This window comes from Oreochromis aureus, linkage group 10 (genome assembly GCF_013358895.1).
Source record: "Oreochromis aureus strain Israel breed Guangdong linkage group 10, ZZ_aureus, whole genome shotgun sequence".
Classification (NCBI taxonomy): Eukaryota; Metazoa; Chordata; class Actinopteri; order Cichliformes; family Cichlidae; genus Oreochromis; species Oreochromis aureus.
In genome coordinates, this window is record NC_052951.1 from 35490005 (window position 1) to 35501301 (window position 11297).

Here is an 11297-nt window from a genome sequence, read left to right on the forward strand (position 1 = left end):
TCTGCTCCATCCACAAACAGCACTCCAGCAGCACGGCTCCACACTGACCTGAGAACAGGCCACAGCTTCACTGCAAGCATCTGCAGCCTCATGAAACCAAAATACAACAAAACAGACGCTGAGATCAACACCAAGGAAACATCAGGTTTCAGCTCAGAGGGAACAGCATGAGGCGCTGTTTATCAAAATCAATAACACTGATCAGTTTGTTCCTGTGCTCTTGGTTTCTATTAAAGGATTCACTGCTTTTATTTTCATGGTAAAAACAGGGCTGGATTTTATTTTGACTTCACAAACAGAAATCATCAGTCAAGTTTCAGAGAAGACAAAAGCACAAAATGTTCCTGACACCAGAGAGCGTGAACGTGATCCAGATGTTCATGATTCAGAGGCACAGCAGCAGCTGGATGAGACTTTATTCAGAAACAGGATTATTGGTACAAACATCATGATGGTGAAACAGACCCGGGGCCTTCTGAGGATAGAGTCCACGCTCGCGCCTCTCATGGATGAAGACAGCTCCGAGCACAGGTGGAGGTTGTTTCAGTCTGTTTGTCGTTTAGAGTCCGTTAGCGTTAGCAGGAAGTGCGACGCCGCACGTGTCGGGACGAGCAAATGGCCAGGGGAAATCTGCGCTCAGTGCTTCCTGTCAGTCCGGGTCGCTCTGATGCGGCTTTGCTGCCGCAGAAGGTCCTGCCGTCGTTTCTCGTTCAGGAGCTGCTGGATGCGTTTGTTATGCGTTCGCTCGTGGACCTGAGGCATCCGTGGCACAAAGTAATTCTGCTGTCCTCGGCTAACGTCGCTGTCAAGTCCGACGATCCGGTACTGGACCTCGTCCACCGAGTTGTTCTCTTTCTTTGACAGCGAGAAGAAGGATGAAGGTGGCGCCGGTTCAGCTTCGGTCCGGTTGACTTGACTTTGGAGCCTCCGCCCTCCTGAGGATGTGGTGTTGTCACCAGGATCGGGTGATGATGTGGTGGAGAACTCTGGGATGGCAGAAGTCCAAACCAGCGCCGGCGTTTGGTCTTCAGTGTCAACAGTCTCCATGGTAACTGCAGCAGGGGGCATTGTGGGAGAATTCTTCTTGAACACATGTGTTGGAGCAGTTTGTGTAGTAATAGTATTAGTGTCAGTGGTGGCAGCAGTAGTGGTAGAGGTTGGAGTACCCGGAAGCTCATTCAGACCGGAGGAATCCTCGTAGGAAGAGTACTCGCTGTACTCATCATAATCCACGTAGACAAAGTCACTGGTGCTCCGTCTGGTTGGGGGTGGAGTTACAGTGAAGCTGGGCGTCGGGGTGGTGGTGATGGTGTCACCAAAGACATCACTGATGGCACGGCTGCTGTCGGACCAGGTGGAGGTGAGCGCTGATGTCATGATCTCTGTGGTCAGCCTCCAAGAACTAAAAAGACAAAAACAGAGTTCAGCCTCTGGCCCCGCCCTAAACCCTCCTCTGCTTCCTGCTTTAAATGCACACTTCAGTGTAAAACTAATCAGCAGTTTCACAGTCAGCTCACTCCTGGTTTACACTTTTGGCTCACAGAGCAGGGCAGCCACTAATCAGAAGGTTGGTGGTTCGATCCCAGGCTGCCTTCTTGCTGCATGCCAAATATCCTTGGGCAAGATACTAACCCCATGTTTACTGGTGGTGGTCAGAGGGCCCGGTGGCGCCAGTGTCTGGCAGCATCGCCTCTGTCAGTGCGCCCCAGGGCAGCTACAATGTAGCTGCAATCACCAGTGTGTGAATGTGTGGATGACTGAATGTGTAAGGCGCTTTGGGGTCCTTAGGGACTAAGTAAAGCGCTGTACAAATACAGGCCATCCACCATTTTATTTTCAGCTTTGTCGATGTATCGCACGTTTGTCTGACTGCAGGTTTTAAAACATTAAAGGTTTGTCATTTGAGTAACAAGACATTCCTCTTTGTTTGAGACTGGGACTCAATTATATCTTTCTAATATTGACCTGCTGTTCTCCGTCGGTGTGATGGTGCCACTGAAGTTGCTGGAGATTCTGGATTTCGTGGCATTGCTGAAGTTATCCTCACTACAGGACTTGCAGCACATCTGGCGGTATCCGATGATAGAGCAGTACCGACTCAACACCTCCATTCGACAGAACGCCGAGCGGTCGCCGCGGCATGGCTGCCCTACAGACACAACAGTAGGACGGTCTGAATCCTGACACGTAAGACCTCAGCTAAAAGTTTTACTTCAGTGGTTTGATGGGTTAGTGTGATCCTCAGAGATGTGTTAAGACACAGCAGAAAGACACGAATAGCAAACAGGAGAAATGTCTACAAAAATAAGAGAAGGGAACTGAAAGTGCGAAAGAGCTTAGAAGTGGTGCAAATAAAGGACTTGGACTGAACTGAATCTGTGAGTGTCCTGAGTGATGAGGGTTACTCAGACCATGGCTCACATTGGTGGGTGTGGGCAGGTAGTGTTTGTTAACAGTCCGACTGGTCCAGGGGAAGAAGCTGTTTGAGTCTGGAGGTGTGGGACCCGACTGACCTGAAGCACTGACCAGAGGGCAGCAGGTCAAACAGGTGGTGGGCAGGGTGCGAGGGGTCACCTGTGATAGTTCACGTGAGACAGGAGGAGCTGGCGATGGCCTCCAGGGTTGGCAGTGATGTTTTGGGTGGTGTTAATGACCCTCTGTGCAGCCTTCCTGTTCTCAGTGGCCCCAGAGTACAAACAGCAGGCAGGAGGAGCACGCTCTCCACTGAGGAGGGGAGAAGGTCAGCAGCAGCTCCTGATCCAGGTTTTTCTTCCTCAGGACACGGAGGAGGTGCAGCTGCTGCTGGGCCTTCTTTACCAGGGCGATGGTGGTGTGGGTCCAGGTGAGGTTGGTGGAGATGTGGGTGCTCAGAAACCTGAAGGTGGAGACAGATTCAACCTGTTCTTCATTTATAGTGAGAGGGGGGTGGAGCTGTTTGTGCCTCCTGAAGTCCATGATGAGCTCTTTGGTTTGAAGGACATCCGGCTTCAGATTACTTTCTGAGCACCAGCGGGACATGTTCTCTAACTCCACCCTGTACGCTGTCTCATCTCCATCAGAGATCGGCCCAACCACGGTGGTGTCATTGGCATACTTTACGATGACGTTAGTTGGGTGGGTTGGTGTGCATATGTGTACAGGGCGTACAGTAGGGGACTGAGAACGCAGCCCTGTGGGGATTCAGGGATTGATTCTCAGCAAACAACAGGACAGAAACCCTCAGACTCAGACCACAGCGTTCAGGAAGCAAGAGAAGAAGAAGAGGACGTAAGGACAGACAGCAGACAGAGCAGGGGGAGTCGGAGGGCTTTACTTGAAGAGATCTTTGGAGCCGGGAAGCTGGGGTTGGACCTGGACAGCCACTGAATGATGGCATTCTTCTGGTCACCTGCAGGGGGAGACGGTCAGCAGCACTATAACTCCCAGCATCCATCTTTTTCCTCATTAAAACAAATGTACGGTGCATGACTGGTCAGTGCCTACCACTGCAGGGCGGAGCCAGGCAGGTGCGTGTCGTGATTGGCCGAGGCTTGCTGCAGTTTCCAGCTGAACCTTCGGGATTGGAGCACGCGACCTGACGCTCCTGAGTCCCGTTCCCACATGAGACCGAACACTGCGCAAACAGAGGGATCAATCAGACTGATCAGGTATTGATCTGAGGACATGTGCAACACATGATAAACTGATCTTCATACCGGAGTCCAGGGCCCGGCTCGCCACGCAGCGGGGCAGGGGAAGCGGTTACAGGGTTGTTTAGTCTCTGGTCGGTCATCGCCGCAGAGCCTGCTATGCACAGAGCGCCGCTGCTGCCCCCTGGTGGAGTTCTGCAGGCAGCTCACCCAGCGACGCTGCCACCCAGTCTGACCACAGGAGGAGCTGCAGTCCTCCCAGTCTCCGGTCACCCAGCTGAGGGGAAGACATGCATCAAAAGAAGAAGCAATGATTGGGGGACTGTGGGTGTGTCACGTGACCTGTAGAGTGTTACCGTGCCGGGCTGCAGGCCTCGGGGTTACAGCTGCGGCTGATGGCTCTCGGTTTGCTGATGTTGGAGCAGAACATCCTCTGAACCATTTTCCCATCAGCCTTCCTCCTGCAGCCGAACCTGGTGTACTGTTTTCCTGAAAAAAGGACACATCACAGTTACCTGAAGTACGCCACAGCTGTTAGCCGTTAGCTGTTAGCCGTTAGCTGGTGTGTACCTCAGAGACAAGAGAGCCGATTCATGACACTGAGATATCTTAGGCTTGGCTCATACTGGCAGGAAGACCTGGACCTACATCAGCAGTTGGTCCAGTTGAGAAGCCCATGTAGTTAAATCAATGGGAGGGCACACATTTCACCTCTGGTGACAGAATTTAACTCAGACCTTTGACTGTTAAAGGGGAATGCTGGGAAATCACATGGAGTACCATTTTTTCTGGTGTAGTCGGGAAGTCTGTAAAGCAGATAATATCCAGACTTCTTGGCTGTTAGTAAAATAAATCTTGTTTTTTGCTCACAGATTCTGCTTATAGATATGTGGAAACATGTTTACAGAGGAATACGCCTCAGTGAGCAGGAAAGAACTGAGCTCAAGGGCTAAAATCATTATTTATGCCTCTTTCAGTAAAAAAGTCCAAGTATTCCCAAATTAAGACGACATAATAAAGCAGAACAGAAGAGCTGGGCTGACTCAGAGAAGGTGTAGAAGATGGATGATGGAGTTTGGAGATTCTCGGGTACCTCCTCCACAGGGTTTGGAGCAGTGCGACCACTTCTTCAGGGCCCACTCGTAGAAGATGGCGTCCTCCTGCACCAAGTTGGACTCCAGCGAGGACCGCAGGCGATCCTGGATGATGTACTTATAGGACACCGTCACCTTTGAGTCGCCGTGAGAACGGACCTGACGGACAGGAGACAGCGGGGACAGCGGGGTGTTGGTAGTTCTGGTTTGTGTCAGACACAGCGTGGACACTCTGGGCTTCACACGCCGACGGACTTACCATGAGCACGACTCCATACTTCAACGGCCCGGTGGTTTGGATAGACTCCTCCTCCTCCTCTTCAGTGTTCCTGTACTCCCAGGCCACGCCCTTTTCAATCACCACTCTGGATTCTGGGAGCTCGTGTTCGTCATTGAGGAAGACATGTCCTGTGTCCTGGTTCTTCATGGCTGTAGCAGAAAACAGAAAGACAGGGTGTTTCAAGAAGACCAAAGAAAAATAGGAAATCCTAATGCATGTTCTTCATTCTTACCCAGGATGTGAGGGGTCCCCTTGAACTCCTGGATCAGCAGGTGTCGAGCTCCTTTGGGGATCTCCAGGATCTTCAGGTAACCTGGAAACAACAATCATCCAATAATGAACCGTCCAATAAAGGATCAGGATTCATGCAGCAGGAAACATCAGGAGGGTGTGAACAAACATCTGAACCACCAACCTGGTCCAGATAAACTTTCAACCTACCAAAAACCTGCAGTTCCTCTGGTGTCCAGCAGAGGCAGCAGTGAGTCAGTCCTCATAGACTCCCATGTTAAAATAAACATGTTTACAGCCGGATACACGGACTGTTCTGTTCTACACGGATAATTTAAACCTGTTTATAGCTGTTTAAATTGTTTTAAGGCTTAAAGTCTGCATTATTGTGGGCGTGGCCTCTTTGACTGACAGGTGGATGGTGACACAGGTGGCTGCAGCTGCTATCAGTCTGCAAGATTGACCTGAACCGGACCTCTGGACCAGCCTCTGGGCTGTTGGAGCCCTTTGGAGCATTTTAAATCCCATCATGTGACCAATAACGTGGCTGCTGTGACGTCACTGTACTAACAGAAGGCTGAGCTGCAGGCTTGAGTGAATTTAAAGTGGAGGCTTAAAACCAGAACTCAGTCTCAGCTCGGTTCACCTTGTTTCTTGGTGCTGCGGGTGAAGTTTCCTTTGACAATCTTACAGCTGGAGTTATCTCCTCCACACACTCCACATCGGTCCTCCTGCTTGTCTGAAGCAATCTGACCATCACAGCCAACGTGCTGCAGGAGACGAGGAGAAGAGGAGAGGAGAGGAGGAGAGGAGGAATGAGTCAGGACCACATTAAATAATGGTTCACTGAAACAGTGAAACGTGACACAGTTCTTCAGTCAGAGGTCAACACAGAAACTGAGACACAATAAAGACCTCACACTCTCCTCGGACGCAGACACTGTAGGCGTCGTCATAGGAACACGGTGTCCCATCATGCACCATTCTTTTCATTGACACCGCGGCCGCCGTCTCCTTCGACTGACAGTACAGACGGCAGCGCTCGTCAGCTGTGACACACAAACGGGTCAGTGCAGGAGTTTCACATCATTCTGAAAACATCTGCTAACATCTGCTGACATCTGCTAACATCTGCTAACATCTGCTCGACACTAAAGAGTTAAAGGAGGAGAGTTTTCCTCCAGCAGCAGATTCCTCACTGATGATTTTTACATGTGCGCACGCACACACACACACACACACACACGTTTCTATGTCTCTGTGAGGACCCTCAGTTACATAACGTATTTCCGAGACTATAAATCTGAAGCTGGAAACCTCGCCTGAATCTCCAAGCAGGCCTTTAAAGGTTTGTCCTGAAGCGTCCTCACAGAGCACAAATCTGTCCACCAACGTCCTCTGAAACAGAAACGTCCTCACTGTAGTGGACATATTTGTCCTCAGAGTTCCACAGCAGAGAGGAACCGTCCTGCTAATCTATGTGGACAGGAGCCAGAAGAGCTGCGTGTGTGTGTGTCTTTATCTGTCTGTGTGTGTGTGTGTGTGTGTGTGTGTGTGTGTGTGTGTGTGTGTGTGTGTGTGTGTGTGTGTGTGTGTGTGTGTGTGTGTGTGTGCGCTCACAGTCAGGGTGTTGGTACGGCAGCCAGTGGTGTTTCCGTCCCTCGTGTTCAAAAACAGGGTTCCAGACTTTGCACTGATCCTCCCTGAAACACAATCAGAACATCACAGCTGCTCACCTAACCTCTGTGAGGAAGGAGGAGGGGCCAGGCAGGTAACAGCACTCACCTGAAGTCTGTCAGCGGGGGGCAGTTCTCTTGGCTGCACAGCTGGAACTCATAGGTGTTTCCGAAGCAGGTGCGCCCCCCGTTGGCTGGACTGAGAACAGCGACGGGTTAGTCTTACTGATTGGTGCACCTGACGTGTGACATCACATAACTGGCAGCTCACTCACATTGGGTTGTCACAATGTCGGGTCCGAAACCTGACCCCGCCCCCACATGTCCGGGAGCAGCTGCCATATGGACTCCACGACCCCCAGCCGCCATCTTGTCTCAGAAGGTTAGGGGTCAGCTTCATGCAATAACCTCTGAAACAGTGCTGCAACAGGAAGTTAGCATTAGCGTAAAGACAGGAAGTACAGGAAACTGTAGGCTTTCTCCTGCAGCTTTAACCAAACCAGCCGTACTTGTTCAGTCTGTCTCTACCTGCCCTGTCATGAACTTTGACCTCTAACTGAGGCCCGTCTTTGATGGAGCCATTTGGTTTTTAACTTGGTCTGACTTACTGGGACGTGCACTCCTGAGAACACCTGTGAATAATGTTTCTCACTGCAGAATGAAGGACTTGAAATGATCTTATTCAGGTTCCCAGGCTGATGGGAGGCAGCAGTTGCTTCTCTGAGATCACTGGGGATGTTTTTCCTCGTTAGCATTGTGCTAACAGACACCTGAACACTGCAGACCTGCAAACTGCCCAAACTTGTATGATCAGGTGTGTTTGAACAGCAACACCTGGCTGCTACTTACCTTTTCATGTCCTATAGAAGCAGTAAGACTCAGCCTAAATCTGTCCTCACCTTCCCCGGTCCACACTTGGTCCCGTCGAGGGGCGGGCCTTTCTTGGTCTTACAGAAGAACGGGTTGTTGTAGTCGCTGCACCACAGCTGTTTGCAGGGGTCAGTGTTCGTGTACTGCAGACACATGATAAGAAGGTCATTGGCTGCTGATGTCAGAGGAAGCATGAACGTCATCACTGCTTCAGCCTTCAGAAACACTTCTGTCTGTTCCACATCAGAAGACATTCAATCTTATTTCCTGAACATCAGGTCACATGACCATCTGGGAATCCATTGGCTATCAGCTACTCTGAGGATGAGCGCCAGTATCTCAGAGCTTCCACAGGAAGCGCCTGGGCCCAGACTTCCTGTTCTCATCAGCAGACACTGTTTGTGAAAGCAGACGGGTTTAAAAAAAAGACAAAAGTGAATAAAGTAAACTTGTGGTCAGACAGTGGCGGTTTGTTTGGGGTTTTACTTCCTGTTTATCTGCCTGCACCCAAAGGCCCACAAGCACGACAGAACCAGATATCTCATGTGTGGAGGTTATTACCGTGATAAAGAGAGGAAACTGACACATTCTCAGACAGCGCGTGATGACGCGGGAAAGATAAAACCTCGTGTTGGCACCCTGCTGACATTTCTCAGAACAGGAAACGTGGCGAATGCGGCGGCATGAAGAAACAACCAGCAGGTACGCATCAGCTCGGGGGAAAGCCTTCAATGAAGCAGGACTGTAAAGTTTTCCATGAGATGTCCAGATGTGAGCTGAGGCCAGCAGCAACATCTGCTGAGGATGTTAGCTAGGAGGTGACGTTACCGTGGAAACCGCTCTGGAGAGTGTTTAAAAGAAGCCGTCAGACGGATCAGCTGAGCTGAAGACTCGGGAGTTTCCATCAGGACGCTGCAGTGAACCTCAACAGCTTCCTTCAGTTCAGCTCTGGTTGTTTTCCTGCTGGATCACATTTCCTCTCAGGATTTAAAACAGATTTTCCACCAGGCCAGCCTCCGGCCCCTGTTTCCTCTGGCTGCTCCAGTTTGTTTTCCTCACAGAACACAAATGTTTAAATCACTTCATCAAAGCCAGCTTCAGTTTCTCTTTTGGCTCGTGAGGAGCAAACTCTTTCATTAACAACTGTTAAACCGTTTTCTCTGCACTTACACTGACAACTTTGTTTTTTCTGCTTAAGAAACAACTTTCTGATAAGGAGCTTCCTCCTGACATCGTGTCAGTGCAACACCAGCCATCAATCATCTCCTGCGGTCTAATGTTCAGCTGGAAACTTTGGGTCCTGGCTTTCATCTGTAAGTACCAGCCAGCGAAACACTGCTGCAAACTCAACAGTAACTGCTGATGGCAGCAGCCTCGGCCAGCAGAACAGTGGGACCCAGCATCCGCTCCAGTACAAACCCCGCCTTCCACCACGCTAACGCTCATGGTAAAAAAATAAAAACAATCGGTGATGAAACCTGCTGAAACTTGGGCAGGTTCTCAGATGGGACAGAGGTAGAACATGTCCCACAACATGTGGAAAACATGTGAAGGAGTGCAGATCGAGCACTGTATCAGAACAAGTCCGTTCCTCACGACCCAAACACCCCGAACCCCCACAGCCACGGCTCAGAGCTGATTTAAAGAGACCTGCACAATAACAGGAAGAAGGTTTTAGAGTTGGACCTGACTGTCACACTGTTCAATCAAAATTAAGTTAAAAACCTTCTAAATGAAAGTTATTGGAAAGATTAAGTATCAGATTTTTCCTGTACCTGATGGTTGTGTGAATCTTATATTGTTTCTCTCTTTTCTCTGAAATGTTTTCACAGAATTTTATAAAGTTAATGCAAATATTTAGTACAGACAGATGGACGTACTACGGTACAGAGACTGTATCCCGGTCCAAAGTCGAAGCGGCACTGTTGGTCCATGGAGTACTGGAAGCCCGGCAGCTGAGGCTGAGCTGGCCAGTTGTGGTTGAACGGGTCGTCACGGAGACAGTCGTACGTGCTGCAGACACACAAACCGAGCTCAGTGCATCAGGTTAAGACTTTAGTATTTCTGGTTTGTACATCAGTACAGAAACACTCAGTAGAAGTTGTAGTATTATTCACAGCACTCACTGCAGGTACTTGTGCAGCTCCCTCCAGCTGCACCGCGACCAGTGGTAACGGTGGAAGGTGGCCTGAACCTGCGGAGACATGATGCTGCCCAAAGGCACGTCGTCACCGCAATCATTCGCCTCGCCGTCGTGTTGCATACCCAATCTGCATGGACAGAGAGAGACAGAGACTGAAGACAAACAGCAGGACGCTCACTGCAGTCAGTAACTACTGAATGTTGGACAAAGGCGTCTCCACACAGAGCCCTGAGCACTGCGCATGTTTCTGAAAACACAACACAGCAAACACTGAAACTGTCTCTGGTTTCCAGAAATGAGAACATGCGTCATGTTTGTGTGTCACGTTCGTGCATGTTTGTGCGTCATGTTTATCCTTAATGTTTGTGTGTCTCACAGATGTCCTGTTTCGTGTGCAGCGACAAAGGCCGAAGAAAATCCGTCCTCCAAGACGAGAACACAGCTTCGATGCAGCTGGCATATGCCCGTAACTGGAGCGTAACCTGCAGACACACATGACAGGATCAGAGGTCAAGGGTCATTTGCCATCTGGTACCATTGTTAATTCTACACCTGGCAATCAGTGTGGTCGGTTTTTGTAGCATCCTGCTTGGCGTGCTTCAGACTTCAGTGACCTGGATAACTGAGCACCTACACGGACATTTTGGTGGTCGTACTTCTAGCAGTATCAGTGTTAGTAAAAGCAGTATTACCCTGCATGCCGGTGGGGCCGAACTCCTGCCTGGTCAGGTAGATGGTGTGGTCGTGCTGCTCAGCGAGACTCTGCTCTCTGTGCTGGAGATACGACCATCCGCAAACGTTCTCCAAACTCTTCTGAGGATTCCCCACAGAGATCAGCTCCTGGGACTGATGAAACAGGATGGTGCTTGTTATTATTCCCACACATGCACCTCCTAACAGACAGGTAACCTCTCAAAGCCTGAGGGAAGAACACTGAACTGATTCAGCTGCTCAGACTACCTCAGGCCTGAATTCACAAGACCTACAAAGCAGACATATTTTTCCTGAACAATTGGAAACCTTCACTCAGGTATACAGACGGCTCTGACCCGGTAGGTGAAGGAGTAGGACTCAGAGTTTAGTACCTTGGTTGGTGACAGCAGGGCGATTCTGACCAGGACAACGTTGATGTTGGCACCCAGTGAGTGGTCTCGATAGATTTCATTAACCTGGAGCAGACAAACATAGCCTTAAATGAATCCTTACTGTGGTGGAGGCTTTCCTGATTTATGGTACAGTCACCATTTAAACTGGTGAGAGAGCAGAGAAGTGTGGTTCACCATCGGCATCAGAGCCCCTCCTGAATCCAAGCGTGACTCTCAGCACTGAGCTTTTTATTCAAGCAAACTCAGCATTGATGCACTGCTGTTGTGT

At 50.0% G+C, this 11297-nt stretch overlaps 1 protein-coding gene across 3 annotated transcripts in view; it reads right to left on the reverse strand.

The window, feature by feature from the left end:
- Positions 1 to 246: 246 nt before the first annotated feature.
- The window catches only part of LOC116336128 (A disintegrin and metalloproteinase with thrombospondin motifs 2-like), a 23408-nt gene continuing 12357 nt past the window's right edge, over positions 247 to 11297 (reverse strand). For 2 of the 3 annotated variants that reach the window (XM_039618452.1, XM_031759916.2), the window contains 20 exons: positions 11009 to 11092; positions 10616 to 10769; positions 10300 to 10405; positions 9907 to 10050; positions 9661 to 9793; positions 7810 to 7923; positions 7186 to 7331; positions 7020 to 7109; positions 6855 to 6937; positions 6150 to 6283; positions 5881 to 6004; positions 5236 to 5316; positions 4983 to 5152; positions 4723 to 4882; positions 3986 to 4118; positions 3696 to 3906; positions 3484 to 3613; positions 3314 to 3388; positions 1966 to 2149; positions 247 to 1402 (listed from right to left, as the gene is read on the reverse strand). In XM_039618452.1, the coding sequence (XP_039474386.1) occupies positions 637 to 1402; positions 1966 to 2149; positions 3314 to 3388; positions 3484 to 3613; positions 3696 to 3906; positions 3986 to 4118; positions 4723 to 4882; positions 4983 to 5152; positions 5236 to 5316; positions 5881 to 6004; positions 6150 to 6283; positions 6855 to 6937; positions 7020 to 7109; positions 7186 to 7331; positions 7810 to 7923; positions 9661 to 9793; positions 9907 to 10050; positions 10300 to 10405; positions 10616 to 10769; positions 11009 to 11092 (3222 nt within the window). In that variant the 3' untranslated portion in view covers positions 247 to 636. The remainder of the gene's footprint in view (positions 1403 to 1965; positions 2150 to 3313; positions 3389 to 3483; positions 3614 to 3695; positions 3907 to 3985; positions 4119 to 4722; positions 4883 to 4982; positions 5153 to 5235; positions 5317 to 5880; positions 6005 to 6149; positions 6284 to 6854; positions 6938 to 7019; positions 7110 to 7185; positions 7332 to 7809; positions 7924 to 9660; positions 9794 to 9906; positions 10051 to 10299; positions 10406 to 10615; positions 10770 to 11008; positions 11093 to 11297) is intronic. The other variant, XM_039618453.1, reaches the window with a different exon arrangement.